General features: G+C 38.1%; 1 protein-coding gene and 3 pseudogenes across 3 annotated transcripts in view; all 4 read right to left on the minus strand.

The window, feature by feature from the left end:
* Nucleotides 1-1,664, minus strand: part of LOC148733755 (ficolin-2-like) — a 5,380-nt gene extending 3,716 nt beyond the window's left edge. For all 3 annotated transcript variants that reach the window (XM_088758876.1, XM_088758875.1, XM_088758873.1), the window contains exons 1-4: nucleotides 1,172-1,664; nucleotides 877-1,094; nucleotides 577-667; nucleotides 1-255 (exon numbers count right to left, since the gene is read on the minus strand). The exon at nucleotides 1-255 is cut by the window's left edge and continues 129 nt beyond it. In XM_088758876.1, the coding sequence (XP_088615002.1) occupies nucleotides 1-255; nucleotides 577-667; nucleotides 877-1,094; nucleotides 1,172-1,283 (676 nt within the window). In that variant the 5' untranslated portion in view covers nucleotides 1,284-1,664. The remainder of the gene's footprint in view (nucleotides 256-576; nucleotides 668-876; nucleotides 1,095-1,171) is intronic.
* Nucleotides 1,665-7,156: 5,492 nt separating this feature from the next.
* LOC148733756 (ficolin-2 pseudogene) lies at nucleotides 7,157-7,534 on the minus strand (annotated as a pseudogene).
* A 6,950-nt stretch (nucleotides 7,535-14,484) lies between these two features.
* LOC148733757 (ryncolin-1 pseudogene) lies at nucleotides 14,485-16,451 on the minus strand (annotated as a pseudogene).
* Nucleotides 16,452-19,732: 3,281 nt separating this feature from the next.
* The window catches only part of LOC148733758 (uncharacterized), a 3,322-nt pseudogene continuing 3,054 nt past the window's right edge, over nucleotides 19,733-20,000 (minus strand).

The following is a 20,000-nucleotide window of genomic DNA, read 5'->3' on the forward strand; positions in this document are numbered from 1 at the left end:
CAGTCAGGCGATGAATCTTGTCCAGTCCGAGCCAAAACTCGCCTTTCACATTGTCGAAGCCTCTTTTGTAGTTATCCCAAGTACGGAAGAAATCTAAAACGCCGTTATATCTCTTCTGAAACACCGTCCATCCTCCGCCAGCTGTTTTTTGATCACAGAAGACCTCAATTTCTCCCAAACCATCAGGATCGATGTTGTACGCACCACTGATCTTGTGGCCAGACTTGTACGCGTCAGCGCAGTTCTTGTAAACCTCTGAATCAATAACAAAGTAAATATAGCTTTTACATCATCTTAGAGGACAAAATACACTAATCTTTTTTTGGAATCAAAGGTCTGATTTTCTGGAGCCTTTTATTGGCTTGCCCCGCTTCAGTTTGGTTCCCTTCCACGTTGTTTATGTAGGCTGTGTGAAATGTCGGTTTAGGTGTTTGCAATTTTCTCGGCATTCAAACCAGTGTGGAAATAATAACAGATACTTCACTACGGAGATCAAACGATGGAATTTCCCAATTATAGCAAGGAAAATTTCGTCAAAATTCGGAGTTAAAAAATTGTTATGTAATTAGTACTTACGTCTATGACACCATTTTTCAAAATATCCCGGATGACACTTGCCGCTCTTTGTTTGTCTTATTTGCTCCTCGGAAACGACGACACAGGTGGCCTGGGTCAGGTGAATCAGTGCTTGTTAGAAATTCTTCCTTATATTTTAAGGTTATATAAACACAAAAACTCTTCGCGAATCTCTCATTACTCATTAACATCTATAGAGGTATGGACGGAGGAGTGTTTGCAGCTATCCTTTACATGGGCGAGGCTTTACTCAGATTTAACTTGAAAATATTATTATCACAAAGTATATTTTAAACTGACCTGAACAGAGCCAAAATATGTGGATCCTTTCTTCTGCTTAAAATCACCTGGCTTTATTTGCCGAGTTCTGTTATTCAGCTCACAAATGTGTTTCGCATAATTGCCTTTGGGATGAACATTAAACGACTTGCAATTGTTATTTGCCATACATTTTAGCTGGCATTCAGACTCGTCAAGAACATCAGTTTTGGTTACGGCATGACCAACCAAGGCATGATCTGCAAAGAGAAGTTTGTGTAGGTAATTATTTGAAGCAGGAACAACAACTCATTAAGTAATTCAGGTGTTTACTTACCAACTTGAGTCTCAAAAACTCTTCCACAAAAGTCATCGTTCGCCACAACAAAGCAAACTACCAGAAATATCCTACAACTCACAAACAGCAATTGAGAAATCGAAACCTGCATGGTATTGCTTCTCCGCGAAGCGTTTGAGAAAATTGTAGAGTTTCCTGCTCGTCGCCTCCCAGAACTTCCACGAGGCGGACTGGATAAACTTGCTTTCGAGAATATGCCTTAAAACATATAAGGTTTATCTATCATTGATAGCCGTTTTAATTATTAAGGTCGATGTAAAACAGGCCTTTTATTCTACTTTATTTAAGGTTGGTCATAATAAGTTTTTTAAAGAAAAGAATACGTAGTAGGGCCTCTCCTACCAATGCTTTGGGATCTTTACTAGCAACCGGACATCGTCGACAATAAACTAAATCCTCTAAAGTGAATCATCCTGACGTCACGTGAATTGTAATTAAGCAAAGTTTTGAGTTTAATATAGTTTATTTTACACCATTACTGGGGGGTATACGCGGATTTTATCGAATTTTGAGTTAAATAACATAAATGACATTAAAAAAGGAAAATATCTAGTCTTAAAATCACAACTGAAATATTTTGGAAATGTTGTTCACCGTCTCAGTCGGATATATTTGTCTGAGATCAAGTGTCGAAAGATCAGTCTCGAAAGACATTTTGTCGATGGTGTGCCGGCTTCCTTTCCGTGAGTTCAATAATATTTTCAATTCAAACAATGATCCGCTTTCCCAAAACTATTTCTCTCTTATTTGAATCGTTAACATCTGTTTGCAGGAGGCGCACTGGAAAAAGTAACGAGGGTTTCGCCCCTTAACTCGACGAATTCTCCCCATCAAAATTTGAAAAGATTTTCCCCAACCTTAACCGGTTCATGCCTATATGTTAATTTTCGAGCGGTAGATCGAAAGTTTTTCTTCTCTGACGATGTAATAGTTTTTTTTTTTAATTAATATGCAAATTGTTGCGAAACCGTAATAAGGAGGTTTGATAAAGAGGGACATTCAAGCTGTGTTAATTAACTTATACGCGACTGCACGGGTCACGCACATTCGCTATGGTAACCCCTCTTTATGAAAAAAAGTTTGACAGCTTTTTAAGTTTATTCTCGCAGCAAGTTCAGGTTAATTCTCCCTACGTATAACTTTGGGTATACCATAAATCTTAGATCGCAAGTTTCTAACCATCTCGATCAACTTAGACACCGCTGACGGTGCACGGCGGTTGTCTTGCTCTAGAAAAAAGTTTCATAATTATCCTTATATATACTAGTACTGTGCAAAAGTACTTCAATGGAAATGATTCTTATGATTGTAGAAGGTAAAGTTGGTTCATCTTTGTAGAAAAACTAGGCGGACTCATCTTTTTCAGCTGGGAATGAGCTTCAGGTCCCATTTGAATAACTTCCCAAACTTAATATGATATAATGTCCCCGTTGAAGTTTCGGCGAACTTTGAGTATAGCCAACCAACATTTTTGAAAATTCCATCTAACGATGCACAGAAAGCGGACTTAATCATTTAGGAAAGCCCATTACCTGGCGAGGGAATTTCACATGAAAATTACACGAGAAAACCGATACAGCACAAATCGTGAAGCGAGAAGTGCGAAATCGGTTTTCAAGTGCAGTTTAACGCGAAATTCACGAGTTAGGTAGTGAATTTTCCTTGAATCACATAAATGAATAAAAATAAGAAAAAATAAAAACAGCGGTAGTATGTTTGTTTTTATATCGAGCCCGAAACAAGAGATGAGAAAAAATATCACTTAGCCTAGTTTTCAACTCGCAATTCCATGCCAAATACCCTGCTTCGTTAAACAATCGAAATTCGAGATTTTAATCGGTCATGCGATTTTATTGGAAAATTCATTACTTGACGAAGAAATTCCGCATGAAATTGCATGCGAAAACCGATATTGCACAAACTTCGAAGCGCAATTTAGCGCGGAATTCTCGAGTCAAGAAATAGATTTTCCTTCAATCGTATAATTAATAACAATAAGAAAATAAAAAAGAAAACAGCATTACTTATAGTTGTTACGTATACGCAGATGCGAAACAATATCACTTGGCCTCATTTTTAACTCGCATTTCGACTTTAAATACCCCTCTTTATTAACCAATCAGAATGCGAGATGCTAATCAATGATATTGTTAAGAGACAAAATTGCCATCTTACAAGAATTTTCATGAAGTGTGTTTTTAAACTTATTCAAGTGTTAAGAACATGAATAGAAATAACATCTATTAGCAAGAGCCATTCATTTAAAAATATTATAATCATTTGATAGTTTTCTATTTCAACAGTGGTCTTACTTTGCAAGTAGAGTAATTGTTATCTTTTCCATCTTGAAGAAAATAGTTTATCTAACTGTACAAAAGCTTGTACAAATTAAAGCCGTTGATGGTGATTATAAATCGTAACCCTATCGGGAGTTTGACATGAAATCTGATGTTTAGTTCTACGGTGGTTAAAACTTGGCATGAGGCATTTTTAATTGTCTTGCGGTAAGATAAATTTTAATCAAAAGAATCGTCTCGTACCGGTATTCCTAGAAATGACTACTTCTTGTACTTTCGACTTTTTTTTCAGATTCGTTCCTTTCTTAAATAAACTTCGTGTAGAACTGACAATCAAGAAAATACTTCTTAAATTTTAATTTGACATCTTCAGCACTTCTTTCTTTAAGTTGAACTTAAGGGTAAACAACTTTTACTTTCCGTTCTCCGCACTAAATTTTTCATTAGATAACTTGTTTCAAGAACACGTAGTTTTTCTGGAGACGGTACTTGTGCACGCCCCTTCATCCTCGAATTTGTTCTGTTATATAACGAACTTCTAGGGCTGTTTTCGTTTTAGTTGTGTTTTTCAGTGCACTTCTAATCTACGCAACGGTTCCTTAATATATTTCATATTGCCAGTGTTGTTTTTGTTTCACCAGAACTAAACTGGAAATGTAAGAAATCTAAGGCAGAAAATAATTTTGTCACTGCGTAAACATCCGGAAGGTACATATTTATTATGCAGGAACTGTTTTAAGTAACTTAACGTGATTCGCTAGTTAAGATAGAAACGATGATGATGCATGATGATTGACAGCTTAGTAAGTGTCACTTTTCTAAGCTGATGAACAGCATTTTCACTCCGAGTTGAGCAAGTCCCGATAGCAGTAAATTGTAACGCTATACGAAATTTATGTGAAAACCTTTGGTTAACGCCTGAATTGAGCACCATTAAGCTTTTATTTTTTTAAGATTAATGATACTAGAAAAGATCATTCAGAAGAGAAAATCCTCATCCCCATCTGGAAAAATACGGAGAAATGGGAAGTTGTCACGACAGAGTGGGTAGAGAGCTACAGACCAGTGAGACAGAGGACTGTTAGAGCAGGGATTATGATAAGGCCAAAGCAGGCGCACTCCACCAGCTGTTTAAGTGCAGCCTAAACCTCTAGCAGTATGTCGAAAGCTTCTTTTTCATGACGACTGTCAGGGATATGATGAATCTCTTACTTCTACGGGCGCGAGGTATTTTTTTTTATCCAACTATAACGTTTGTAAGAAACACAAGTATAGCACAGTTTAATTAAAATACTGGACGTGAACCAGCACAGGTCGAAAAGTACGAAAGCGACTCTGAAAGTTAATTCATGAAAATGAAGATAAAGAGTTAAGGGACTTTCCCATGATTAGACATTGCGTTACAAATTTGAACGGCCAATCAAGGTCTTAGCACATTTTGATCTTTTTTTGCCACAGCGTTAAAAAAACTTTTGAGATAACTCTTATACTGTAGTAGAATGTGGACTTGTACCATCTTCAAGTTAGGACATTACACCGTACGTACGACAATTTCATCTACCCATCGTAGAATCTTATATGAACTTATTACGTCACCAATGAAGTAGTTTTTGGACTAGCTAGAGGGAAATAAATTACAAACGGCAAGTAAATGGAGTCGACTTCGCAGTTTTGGCCTGGTTATCAGGATGGGTGGCACTAACGTTGAGTGAAATGTCAAAGAACTGCCGCGATATAAAGGCGCTCTCGAATATCGCGTATGATCGCCAAATGTAACAGCTACAGAAAACTGCCTTGATGAATCCAGCTTGACGAATTAGGTGTAGATAGATTCTGCGAATGTGGTTTACACGTGCAATAGTGACAACTAAAGCCTGGTTCACACGTGCGATGCAAATGCAAAGGCAAACGCAAATACAAAAGCAAGGATTACACGTGTGAACTACTCCAACGCCAATGTAAATGCAACACAAGCGTCAATGCAAGGAATTTAAAATAAACTATTTTCTGAGGTTACATTCACGTTGGCGTTCGCTTCCCACAAGTGTAAACCGGGGTATTGCAAAAGCAAATGCAAACGCGAGGCGGAAAATACAGGATCCATCGGTTCCACGCCACCACAGCAGAGTTCAAAGCAAGATCATGGTGATCATGGTCACCATTTCGGGAGAAAAACTTGCGGAGAAGGTGAGGAAAACTTCCTGTACTTTTCGAAGATAGTTTTGCAGAATTTAACCACAATAGAAGAAGATTCTTCCTTGAAAATATGTAACTAGAGAAGTTGGCCTAAAAGACGATATGTCTTATGAAAGAATGAAAACATAAACAGCAAATGCATCGATGCACCAGTACAGCGCTCTGTAAACCAAAACGAATGATATTGAAAACATGTTGCAGCAAACTCTACAGCGGAAGCTTAATCATTGTCGGCCATCTTGGAAAAATACTTCTACTACGCTTGCGAATCTCACCTTCCTTGCTTCCGCGTTGGACGTATGCATTTGCGTTTGTAGCTGCATCGGACGTGTGAACTTAAGGTATGGTTTGAAACTAATTATCAGAGGTGTTGGAAGTTCGCTTCACCCCATTCTGTCAAAAGAAGACAACTAGGCTTCAAAATAATTAACTACTTATATACCAAGAGATGAAAAACTTTATATCAAATTAAGTCAGGCTTAAACTCAACCGTTAGCATCAAATGCACTAATTGTTAACCTCCAGCCGTCAAAATCGAAAAACAAATAACCGTAAACCGTCAGCCGTCAAAGCTACCCCTCACTGAGACCCTGTCTTTATTGTGAAAATATTTGTAATCACAAAAAGTTTTTTATACCAGGGCCCTAAAGCTTTGTTGCAGAAGTATAAGAAAGTTCAATGGGAAACTGGTGAGTTCCGTTGTTGACAATTTGCCTGGCAGGAATAGAGCCCAGTCAATCATTATGAAAATACAGTTAGAGCGGGTAATTTGAAAATTTGCAATTTGTTCATCAATGTCAGTTAGGTTTTAGTGATAGGAATTAGGGTGTTTTCTGAGCTTCAAGAAAACTTCCCTTTTCACGCGAAAAATGATTCAATTTACAAGCTGATCTCCATAAAATACGGTACCATTATAACAGCAATTTTTGCGAGAGTCTTGTTTCTCAGTTTGGCTTCTTTCGCGGAAAGTTTGAGGATATATAATTACATGACTCCATTCAAGTTTCAAAAGCAACTTAAAATAATTCTTGCATTCTACAGATTTTTGACCACGATCCTGATATTCAATAGTGATGGTGTCAAATTTAATACTTTCCCTGGTACATAAAAAAAGGGATTTAAGCACTTTCAAAATTTTTTTCCGAAGGCCTTCGACCATATACATGCCCACCTATGCCTGGCTACCACATACTAGGTGATAATGGTGAAGAGCAATCTTTAAAAAAAATAACGCCGGCGGAGATTTCTTTCGTTCTCATGACCAGTGGCAATTGTAGTAGGCGTTGCCCTCGGTCAGGACGTCGTGACCTCAAGTCAAAAATACTTTCCCCTACGGCCCTTCCACTCAATCAATAAGTTAACAGTACGCGTGCTCGGCTCGCAAGAGACACCGCGCAGGTGCAAATTAGCAACGTGCTCTCGAATAGTCGCTGTCAAAAAGCTCAATTGCACCTGAATAACTTCCCAAATTTCATTGATATTTCTCCTTCTCAATTGCCACAGAAAATGACTGGTATTCTGCAAATGCAGTTCCACCACGGACGTCTTTCAAGTCAACATGAAACTTGTTACTGCTGCTTGCAGTCAGGTGATGTATCTTGTCCAGCCCGAGCCAAAACTCGCCGTTCAGATTGCCGAAGCCCTCTTTGTATTCATTCCAAGCTAGGAAGAAATCTACAGCGCCGTCAAATCTCTTTTGAAATACCATCCATCCTCCCCCAGCCGTCATCTTATCACAGAAGACTTCAAATTCACCCAAACCATCTGGATCGATGTTATAAACTCTAGTTATCTTGTAGCCAGACTTGTAAATTTCGAGAGAGCTCTTAGAGCAGCAAGCGCAAGACATTTTAACGAACATTTATTACAATTGTATATATAAATTAGTTCTCTTTTAGGTTTGATCTTATTGTATAGTTCTATTACATAATTTGTACACCTTTGCAATTCAGCTTGCAGCTGCTATTAAGGTATTCTTCTTAATAAACGTCTATCTATCTATCTATCTAGAAGCTACAAGAGAGAACTTTCGATTTTATGTCATTGGGATTGCAGCCTAACGGAATCTAAATGGGGATCTGAAAAATAAATTTTGCTTCCAGCAACTTGGAATCTCTGTAGAACATTCGCTTCTAATATTTTATCCATGTCGGTAAAACTTAGCTTTTTCTTATCAACCTACTCAGAGATTCATAAACGAATAATTATCCTTATCTCTGCAAATCATGCCTTTTGAAAACGAAAATATTTTTAAGAATTAGCTTTTAAAAGCAATTGATCATTATGGTCAGCATGAAGATTATCATCATCATCTTTCGCCGTAGTCTTCTTTGTTATCGATCTTTTGGAGTCTGGTCCCACATTTGCTTAATAATCACCATAACTTTACTTCTGAGAGAAGCTTTTTGTCTGTTGTTGGTTTTGGCTAGTCTCTAGGGCTCATTGACAATTTTAAGCTGCCACATTTTCCTTCAGATTGATTGCTTGTAGCTATATGCACTGAATTGTTATTGTAATAAGTACTTATGTGTTTGATGACTTTTTCCTTTGTATCCTGGATGACACTTTCCGCCGTTTATCTGTTCGTTTCTATCACGGGAAACATGGACGCAGGTGGCCTGGGTCAAAGTCAAGAATGTGTTTTCCAGTTTTGAAAGTTTTTTAAGAATATAGTTAGTTAAGTTAGTCAGTTAGCAAGTCATTTCAGCATAATTAAGCCATTCGTTTATATTTAGAATGTAGTTTCTATACGAATTCAAGTTCCGGAGTTATTTAGGTTTACGCTGTTGCCATAAGTTTCCGAATTGTGACAGTCTTGTCTAACCTCCTCAAGTGGACGTGCTAAGTTTGTCTACCGAGCTTTCTTTGGACTAAACGAAAGTTCTTGTTTTGGCTAACGTAGTCAGAGGTTGATTCAGGTAATGGGTAGCATTATGATGAAGTATTTTTTTTTTCCTTTCGAAAGTCTCGTAAAATTGTTCTAATAACAAATGTTTAATCTCCCAATTGAGGTCAACCAGCTGGCATGCCCACCCGTATCTATCAACCGTGAATACGTAACCATGTTCGTTGGAGCTTGCTTGGTAGAAGGTGGTGAGCAGAGTAGGGAAGAACTGGTGTAGACAGTAAGTAAGTAAGTAAGTAAGTAAGTAAACTTGATTTAAACACGGTAGCCCATTCAGCTCAAAGGCTGTTATCGAGAGGGGCCCTGAGACAGTGTGCAAAAGCATAGAGTTGAAATGAGTGTTTATGAACAAAAGTCAGTGAGAAAAAGTATTCAGTGAGAATCAAAGTGTAAGAACCTAAGAGATTAAATAAAGTTATACATAATGAGGTCAACTTGAATGTAAGTAGGTGACATTTCGGGCGTTAGCCCTTTGTCACGGGTTTTGCCGCCTTTTTTTGTCAGTGGGCCCTGGGACCCACTCGGTCAGCTTAGCTTCCCAGGCCCGTTCGGTTGAGAGTTCGTGTGTTGCGTTTTTTAGTTTCGGTAGGTTTCACTTTGTTAACTCAGTTTGTCAGTTTATCATTCATCGCAGCACCATCCATGTAAGTTTTCATTCTTCCGTTATTTTGTTGTTTTCATTGTCGTATTTTCTGTTTTCTGTTTTCGTTTCATCGTTTTCTGTATTTTATTTATATGTAGTTTCACCATTCGACACTGAAGGTAAATAAACATCGGTTTCCACACTCTTCGTGTTGCGGTTGAACACTGCGCTGAGAACGCGACACCCTTCGCCATTGGCTCATTCATGACTTGACCAAGTAAGGCATAATCTGCGAAGAGAAGTCTTTAGGTGCAATTTGTTTATGTAAACATGATAAAATTAAACTGGTTCGAGCCGGCTTTATTACTTACCAACTCGAAACTTAAAAAACGCTCCACAGAAGTCTCTAATTGCCCCAACGAACAAAACTAAAAGAAATATGCCAAAAATCCCAAAGCTCAGCTTATTAAGACGCAAGCCCTGTATGTTTTTTCTTCTCTGCGAAGCCTTTAAGAATACGTACTGCAGACCTCGGCCTCGTTACCAGCGCAGCAAAGTTTCCTTCGAAGGTATCATTTTAACATAAATTATTAAAATTTATGTTCAAATGAAACATTTGCTGCTTCCAATTTGATGTAAGCTTTAACAAGTTCAGTGAACATAAATATAATATCCGATGCCTTGCTTATAAAAAAGTTAATAAAACATGTGTTGGCACGATGCCATAGCTGTGTACTCCTCAGATGGTTGGAGAAAAGTTCATCAGCCAAAGAATAGTCAGCCCTGTTGTCTCATGTTCCTTCGATGCTTGGACACAAGTCGGGAAAACTGGGTCGGGTACATGTACTCGAGGCTCAGTTAGTAGCAACCGTCTAACAACAAAAAGGTGTTTTTAAAGTATCCCATCGCTAAGAGATTATAAACAGTTTATAATCTCTTGCCATCGCATTTCTAAAAAAGGAAATTCCCATGAAAACTCTCCAAAAAAATAGCAGTAAAGAAAGGAAAAATATTTATAGACTGTTCGAACCGCAAAAGAACTTCTATTTGCTTATTTTATACGCTTTGTATAGAATGTTTACAAGACTACCAGTTAAGGCCCCTGTCGATACTATAGAGTCAGACTGGTTTCTGACTTAAAATACTGTGCTTTTATCCCGTCGATTTAAATCTTGAAAATATGCCATAAGGTTTGTAAATCGGATTTGGTTATCCGCTTCCATTATTGGTAGTGGTGGGCTCGAAGTTTTGCTTTCAGATGCACAAGGTAAGCTCTACAATATTTATATAGAATTCGGCTCACAGAGGTTCTTTGTCTTCCAATGACAAGATATACACTTCTCCTTTACAAAAAACTTCTTCCTCTCTCACAGCTGATCGTGACTTGTCACATGCAACCAATCTACTACATCACGTAAGATCCCTATTTTCGTCTTAGAATAGTCGTCCAAAAAAAAAAAAACAAACCGAAATGAAAAACCAAATAAACCTTTCTCCTCTCCCTCAGAGAGCGGATTGAGAGCTTAATGTACTATTTAAAAAACGAGCAGCAGTGTTTTATCGGGTTTAAAAACACGAGACGTAGCCGAGTGTTTTTAGACCCGATAAAATACGTGCTGCGAGTGTTTTAAATAGCTTCAAAGACCCGTGCCTCTCTAGGGATTTTTCTAAACGTGATTTGAATGCATTAAAAGTTAATTACATACAGAGGGGAAAAGTGCTCCATGTTCGGCTGCTGTTAAAGTTCAGAAAGCTTTTCCTTGAAATGTTGTGAACAATGGGAAATTGTAAAAGAACGAATTTCTGTTCTAACAAGAATTTATCAGGAAAATAAACTTTGTTGTTTACTGCGGTAATGTTTTTGTATGCTGCCTTTTGGAGAATAATTTGGTATTATAATTAACGTGATCTTTATATAAAGATCTCTAGTGATCTTTATATAAAGATCACAGTAATCATATTTTCATTAATAATTCAGTGATGATTTCGCTGTTTATGAATTGTACCCCGATTTCCCCTGAGACCGAAATCAAAACCCTCTCCGGGCTTTTCAGAATGGTAATTCTGTACCGGCTTTAGAGGTTCATACACGTGATCGATTTGCCTCGTGTGATAGGCTAATAAGCTCATGAATTATTAATGAGTTTTTGAAACGTTAATAATGATAGCTGTAATCGTGCCGTAGTTCCATTTCCAATCCATTATGTCTAACGGAACTCGAAAGATTCTTTTGAGATTCTTAGAGGTTCAGGGCTAAAGAATGGAGCATAAAATTAACAAAAAAGCAATTCGCTGTGTAGAAGGGTAGAAGTAACTAATGAATTCGAGAAATTCGTGTTTTCTTTACACTAGTAGGCTTACTCATCGATCAGAAAAAATGTGCGCACATGTATTGCAACTGTGCGAGTTTTTTTCGCTTTCGCCAAAATCAAGAGTTTACTCTTGAGCAAAATAATATAAGAAGGAAATCACTGATAGCTTAAAAACAGGCGTTATTTTTCGAATTTTCTACTCATGAATCGTGGATCCTTTCTCCGTTCCGCCAGTATTTCATAGTTACTATCCTCAAGATTGCGAGAACTAAGTCCTAGGTTTATGATTGACTCGCGCTGCACTGAAATGTATTTATAACATTCTTTGTGCCATTATGTGTGGTAAAAAGCTGACCACGGCCGCAAGCCAAGCACTGTTGTAAAGTTGAAGTACTTGTTCTTGTTTGCGGCGTTATCAGAGACAGTATTGACGGGTATGCCAGTCCGTAGCTCCGATAAGGATCAGCGCGCCTTTTTCAGTCGTCATCGTGTAACGTTGAAGAACATACCATTTTACCCTAAATATATCCTTGACCCAAGAATGGGAGCACAGACTCGTGGCAAATACTTTTACCGGATATGTCTTTACTCCTTTATTTCCACTCAGTTCAAGCTGAATTTCACAATCATGACGGTTTTGCTTGGATCTGTTCTTGTGGCTTTGTCAGTACAAAATATATTGTGTGTTAACACTGAACTTTGTTTTTATTATGATCACATGCACATGCAGGGTACATACTTTTTCTGAAGTGTAGTGAGAACCAAGTTTTGGGCTGAATAAATGCCCCCAGTGACCTTAATTTGTTGTATTTCTTTCTGTAAAGCCTCAAAGAGCTTGTAAGTAAACACAGCGCCACAATGAATCTGATTTTCTTGGAAACTTCAGTTGTGATCTGTTTCGTTTTTGCGTGTTAGTTTTCACCGGGCGGTCTACGCGTGAAAATATTAGCGAGAGTTGTGAAACAAAGGGTAAAATAAACATTTGTTACTCTTCAAGCGGAATTATATGTGAAAGTTCCCAAACAATAATTTTTCAATATACATTGAGCCTCAGAAGTCCTTTGGACCAGTTTTCATTGAGGTTTGAATGGTCGCACGCATTGAATCACCAACCGCCAGCATAGAGAGAGGCACAGTTACTGCTTGGCGAGGAGTCATTATCCTGATCATTTGTGCTGAATAGTAAGCCCCGATGATAAATGAGAGAATCGCCAACCGTGCTTAGAGAAACATTTAAAATTTTATGGTAACGCGCTGACTAAAGTAAATAATTTCTTTTTATTTATAAAAACATGCGTACATGAAAACATTCCCCCGAAGGACTGTAATGTCATACACAGAAAAAGCCTATAAAGTCCTGTGCAAAATTCGAAACAATTCCTCGGGACCTCAATAAGAAAATATTTTCCCTAAAATCAATTTCTGTATGTTTACAATTTTTCGGAGTTCGAACAGGCGCTGAAGTAGTAATTGATATTTCACGGGAGAATATAACAAAGAAAATTTCGTCGCAATACAGAGTTTGGAAATGTTACTTAATTGGTACTTACGTTTATGACACCACTTTCCAGCATATCCCGGATGACACTAGCTTCTCTTCATTTGTTTTCCTTTAATTTTTGCTCTTGGGAAACGTCAACACAGGCGGTCTAGGTCGGGTTGATTAGTGGTTTGTAGAAGTTCCTCTTTAAATTTTTAATGGTTACATAAACACGCAAACTCTTCGCGAATCTTTGATACTACCACGATAACATTCATCTAAGACATGCAGGGGATCGTTTTCCCTCTAAGTTCACAGGTACATTATGGGCGAGGCCTTGTTCAGACCTACAATGAGCGACAAAATTGTTGACACTTTGACATTTTCAAACCCCCATTTGCTCAAATTCGTACCTTTTGACCTTGTTAAGCTAGCCTATTCACTCCTTCATCAAAACTTCATCATCGAGAATCTGGAGCATGCGTTTGATGAAAAGTGAAATATTTTGAAAATTAAGTGGCTATAAATGCACCTTTTTCTTGTACTGCATGCTCAGCATCTGTTTATCAGACAAGTATTTCCATGCTCTAGATTATAAATTAATATAAATGTATATCCTCTCCACAAAAAAGTCAATTTTCTCTGGGGTGATACGGATTTTTGAAATTCCGCCGGCGTTTGCTCGGTTAGAGAATAGCACTAGCAACCTAAATCCGATCAGTTGCTCCATGAGAGGAACTGGCTCGAATTTTGCAACAACAGCTGTGCATGGATTGAGATTTGTACCTTTAGAAAAAGGACCCATTTGCGACGTACGGTTTAGTTCACTTTAGCTGGCAGTTGTCGACTTTTTTATCAAAATTTTAACCAAACACGCAACCGTTTGCACTTTGTCTCTCGTCTTTTTAATTCCAAAGGCTCGTGGGTAACGAGATGTGAATGTCATAAACCGAATGGGTAGATAACATGTATCCTCTGTCGACTTTCTGGAGGAGCTTTTTAGAAAAATGGTTGACTAAGCTATTTCCACAGGCGAAAATGACAGACGATTCTACAGAATAAAGAATTATTAGAAGGGTTATTATGAAACGCACTGAATATTTTCGCACGTCTTAAATCTGTGCGTGCCTTATGACCTTTTTATAGCGATTACGCAAATTTTAAAGGTCTGCTCAGTAATTACTCATTGCTCAAAAGCTATGAGACGAAATCAGGTAAAAAATGCCAAGAAGTACACCGATACAAAAAACGTTTTACAAAGGAACAAGCAAAACGCGTCTGACTCACTTTTGCATAACAATGTTTCGCCTTTATTAAGACTACAAACTCAGCTGCAAATATACAATTTTTCTTTTGAAGGCTTTATCGGCAGCTCTAACTTTGAATCACGACCTACCGACTTGTGATTTGTTTAAGAACAGCAGCAAGACAACTATAGCAAAAGCATCCTTAGAGTTACTCTCCTTGTAGTTTCTTTCTTCTCATCTTTTGTTTGACACGGAATAATCGATACCGAACCTTAGAAGTCCTTTGGGCGAATCTTCATCTCAGACCTCTTGAGAGACTCACGATTATTTTTCCAGTCATACCAAGAGACACCCTTACTGTCGGATTTGCCTTTAAGATACAAGCCATTGAGGTTTGAGCGATGGCAATGATTGTACCACCAGGCTCCTTTAAAAGAAGAGGCACAGTTAGCACTTAGGTGGGTGTCATTATCCAGATCTTTAGTGGTAAATGCTGAGCCATTATGATAACTGAAAGAATCCCCAGCCGTGCCTCAAAATCAAGTTTTAAAAATTCTTCTCAAACTCATTAATTATTCATATGGTGATCATCCAACCAAGACACGCCAATTTCGTCACTTGCATGTGATTTGAAACCCCACTGAAAAGCTGGAATTATGCGCAATCCACGAGTTTCTTATAACATCAAACGCTTGAGTTTGATGAAGCATCAAACTCTAGTGAACTCAGTTCTTAATTCAAATAACAACAACAAACTTGCGACTTGTAGAAAAATTGGTGATTATTTCCATATTGTTTTATTCCCGAGGCGCGATTGAGAAGCTACTTTAAAAAAAAGTCGAGCATTGGGTTTGATCAGGGTTTCCAAACACTCGAAAATAACTTTGCTGAAATTAAACGATTAACTTATGCAAACTCCGCTGCGCTCACTCGTGAGATATCAAGTTGAACACGAGAAAAGAAATTCCTCATCTACAAGCAACCATGTATTATTTTGTTTATGGTATTAACACCATAGGCCTCTACTAAAAGAAGAATTCGACAAACAACCTTGAACTGAGAAGGGTGAACACTTTGCTATTCCCTCGAGCTGCTTAGTAAGTAGTCTAGGTGTGCATTAAAAATAGTAAAATCATAGTCAAATTTTATATAAGTACCTGGATAGCTTCCCAAACTCAGCCGGTATTTCGCATTCTCACTCGCCACATAAAATGAACTGAACTCTGCAAACGCTGTTTCACCATGGAAGTCTTCCAAGTTAACACGAAGCTTGTTATTGTTGCTTGCAGCCGTCAGGCGATGAACCTTGTCCAGTCCGAGCCAAAACTCGCCTTTCACATTGCCGAAGCCCCTTTTGCAGTCATCCCAAGTGCGGAAGAAATCTACAGCGCCGTTATATCTCTTCTGAAACACCGTCCATCCTCCGCCGGCTGTTTTATGATCACAGAAGACTTCAATTTCTCCAAAACCACCGGGATCGATTTTGTACACACCACCAATCTTGTCGCCAGACTTGTAGGCTTCAGCGCAGTTCTTGTAAACCACTAGATCAATAATGTAAATAAATTAATAAGAGGAGTCAGCTTATGATAGAAAACACTAAATCTTATATATCATCCCCAAGGAAAGAATACACCAAATATTTTGCAATGAAAAGTCTGATTTCCCAGAACCCTTAACTGGCTTGCCCCGCATCAGTTTGTTCCCCTTCAATGCTGTATTTGTAAGCTGTGTTTAGGTATGTTTACAACCTTCTCGGATTTCGGACCTGTGTTGAAATGATAATTTATACTTCTCGGCGGAGATCAAGCGACCGAATTTCCCAAATATAGCAAGAAAATTTCGTTGAAGTTCAGAGTTAGAGAATTGTTGTAGTACTTACGTCGATGACACCATTTCCAAAATATCCCGGATTACACTTGCCGCTCCTTGTTTGTCTTTTTTGCTCTTTGGATACGTCGACACAGGTGGCCTGGGTCAGGTTAATTAGTGCTTGTTAGAAATCTTTCCCTAATTTTTTAAGGCTATATAAACGCAAAAACGCTTCGTGAATCTCTAATGATTCCACAGCATTTATAGAGGTATGGGCGGAAGAGTGTTTAGAGCTATCCTTTACATAGGCGAGGCCTTGCTCAGATCTAACTTGAAAATATAATTATCACAAAATATACTTTAAACTGACCTGAACAGAGCCAAAATACGTCGATCCTTTCTTCCGATTAAAATCATCCGGCTTCATTTGCCGAGTTGTGTTATTCAGTTCACAAATGTATTTTGCATGATTGCCTTTGGGATGAATATTAAACGACTTGCAACTGTTATTTGCCATACATTTAAGCTGGCATTCAAACTCGTCAAGAACATCAGTTTTGTTCGTGACGTGACCAACTAAGGCATGACCTGCGAATTGAGAAAGGTTTGTGCGAGCAATCAGCTGATTCACAAACAAGAACTCCTAGAGTAATTCAGCTTGTCTGAAACGAGCATTTAAGGTTACCGTGCACCTTCAGGAGTGTCTCGCGTGCAAGCGATGTAGCGCGTCCGGTTTAAACTGTAGATATCTTAACCCCATATCAAATTAAAGCTTATGGGACGGTCTATCAGACTATACGAAAAATTTTGAAAAAAAATGAATTGTCGAATTTTTCACGACTTCTAAATGCGAGCGCCCGAATCACCTTTTGAACGTTACATGTTAAAGCGAATTTTGTTTTTCGCTTATTTGATGTGTTCCTCCGTTTCTGGGGCCAAAGCGCTAAAAAAACGTGTCTGCGGTTTGCCATATTCAATTTCAGTGAAAAGTTACAGAAAATGTTTGAAATAGGATTAAAAAAATGTGGATTGATCGTACAAAATTCCCTCTTGAAAAAAAAAAGTATTTACAAATAAAAAATTCGGAGACAAGCTTTTGTTTTTTATATGTAAAACTAGCTACTGTCAAAATTTGAGAGACCGGACGCGCTACATCGCTTGCAGGCGAGACAGCCCTAAAGGTGCACGGTAGCCTTAACTTACCAACTTGAGCCTCAAAAATACTTCCACAAAAGTCATCGTCCGCCACAACAAACCAAACTATCAGGAATATCCTACAAGTCACAAAAAGCAATTGAGGTATTGAAGCCTGCATGGCATCGCTCCTCTGCGAGGCGTTTGAGAATACTGTAGAAATTTCTGGGAGAAAAAAAAAAAAATAGATCGTCGCCTCCCAGTACTTCTACGAGGACTGGATCAATTTGCTTTCGAGAAAATGCTTTAAAAAAATGAAGTTTATTTATTATTGATAGCCGTTTTAATTATTTATGTCAATGTAAAACAATCGGGCCTTTTAGTCTATTTTTTATAAATGGTTGGTCATAATAGGTTTTGTGAAGAAGAGAATACGAAGCAAGACCTCTCCTATGAATGGCTTGGGGTCATTACTGGCAACCGGGATGGTCGAAAATGAACTTCTGACAGTTAACCATATTGTCGTCACGTAAAATATATGCAAAGTTTGGAGTCTAATATAGTTTATTTTGCACCATTCCTGGGTGGACCTGGGGGATTTTATGGATTTTTGTAAATGTTAAGTCACATAAATAACATTAAAAAACGAATACATCTAGTCTTAAAAATGAACATTGACATATTTTGGAAATTTTGTTCAACACATCAGCCTAATATATTTGTCTGAGATCAAATGTGAGGCATGACGAAAGATGTTTCGTCGACGGTGCGTCGGCCTCCTTTCCGTGAGTTTAATAATATTTTCGATTCAAACAATGATCCTCTCTCCCAAAATTAGTGCTCTCTCATTGGAATCCTTAATATCTGTTTGCGGGGGGGGGGGGAGGGGGGGAGTGCACTGGAAAAAGTAACGAGGGGTTTCGCCCCTTATCTTCACGAATTCTCCCCATCCAATGCAAGAGGTTTACCCCCAATCTTAATTAACCGGTTCACGCCTGAATCTTTGAATTCGTTTCCTAGCGGTAGATCGAAGGTTTTCCTTTGAAGAAGCAATAATTTTTTCAATTAATATACAAACTGATTCCGGACCCGTAAGGAAATTTAATAAACGACATCCAAGCTATTTCAACTCATACGCGACTGCACTAGTCATGCACATTCGCTGTGGTACACCCCTCTTTATGAAACAAGTTTGACATCCTTTTAAGCTTATTCTCGCAGCAAGTTCAGGTTAATTTACCTTACGCACAACTTCGCGTAGACCGTAAAGCTTAGATCGCAAGTTTCTAATCCCTCTCGATCGTCTTAGACACCGCTGACGGTGCACAGCAGTTATCTTGCTCTAGAAACAAGTTTTATAATTATCCTTATATAAACTAGTTACTGCGAAAAATAGTTTCAATGAAAATAATTATTATGATTGTAGAAGCCAAACTTTGTTTATCTTCGTAAAGTAAAATGGGCGGAGGGATCTCGTTTTTCAGTTTCGAGAGAACTTTAGGTCCAGCTGTCCGAATAACTTCCCAAGCTTACTATGATGTCTGTCCACGTTTAAGTTTCGGTGAACTTCTAGCATAGCCAACCAACATTTTCGAAAATTCCACATAACAATGCACAAAAAGCGGACTCAATTATATGAGAAAACTCACTACCAGACGAGGGAATTCCACGTCAAATTGCACGCGAAAACCGATATTGCACGAATCTCGAGGCTTAGAAAAAGACTTGTTTTTCATAAGAGCAATTTGCAATGCTGACACGGTAAATGATTTTGATCCATAATCAATTGAAGATAATGATCACAGAAAGCAAGAATTAAAAGATGGGCGTTGGACGAGTTCCTCAGTTCGCTCAGCCCCGTTCGCTCCGAGGAAGGGCTAACGCCCGAAAGATCAGCTTTGAAACTCTTTACGGTGGCCAATTTACATCATCAAATCGTTGGATAACGCAATTGTTCAATCGAATGAGCAAAAGTAATCTGGGTTACATTAATTTTGCTTTAGTTCGGAGTCGAAAACATGAGATGTACATGGAAGAAATCAATAAAGTCGCACTATCCGCTAACGATGACAAGCGAATCTTTTTACCGGACAAAATACACACATACGCAATAGGGCACCGATTTTTTAGAAGCCTTTACTCGCTTGCTCCGCGCTAGTTTGGTTCCCTTTAATGTTACATATGTAAGCTGTTTAGGTTTAGGTATGTTTACAATTTTCTTGGCATTCAAACCGGTGTTGAAACGACTGAATTTACCAAATATAGCAAGGAAAATATCGTCGAAATTCGTAGTTTGAGAATTGTTATGTAATTATTACTTAAGTCTCTGACGCCATTTTCCAAAATATTCCGGATGACTTTTACCGCTCTTTGTTTCTCTTTTTTGCTCTTTGGAAACGTCGACACAGGTGGCCTGGGTCAGGTCAAGTAATGCTGGTTAGAAATTCTTCTTTAATTCTTTTAGGGTTAAATAAACACACAAACCCTTCGCCAATCTCTAATAATTCCATTGCATTTAAGGTGGCTCACAATAGTTTTTAGGTTTTCTAGCACTTTTACATTTGAGGGATTCAATAAAACAAAATAATAATTTTTCTTACACTTTCTTGGTAACAGTTACTAGCTCAATCATCAGTGAACCAAAACATAATCACGTGACGTCATCAGCTGTTACCATAGCAACAGCATATGGTTGTAAATAAGAGCCATCATGGAGCTTCTAACGCTAATAGCGCAAAAATTAACTCGGTGACCCCTATTTTTCTTAATTTTATCCAATTTTACATGGAAGTGGAAGCAATTATAGAGAGTTTAAAAAAAATCTCTGGAGCAGATTTTATGT

The sequence above is a fragment of the Stylophora pistillata genome, chromosome 4, assembly GCF_964205215.1.
Source record: "Stylophora pistillata chromosome 4, jaStyPist1.2, whole genome shotgun sequence".
NCBI classification, from domain to species: domain Eukaryota; kingdom Metazoa; phylum Cnidaria; class Anthozoa; order Scleractinia; family Pocilloporidae; genus Stylophora; species Stylophora pistillata.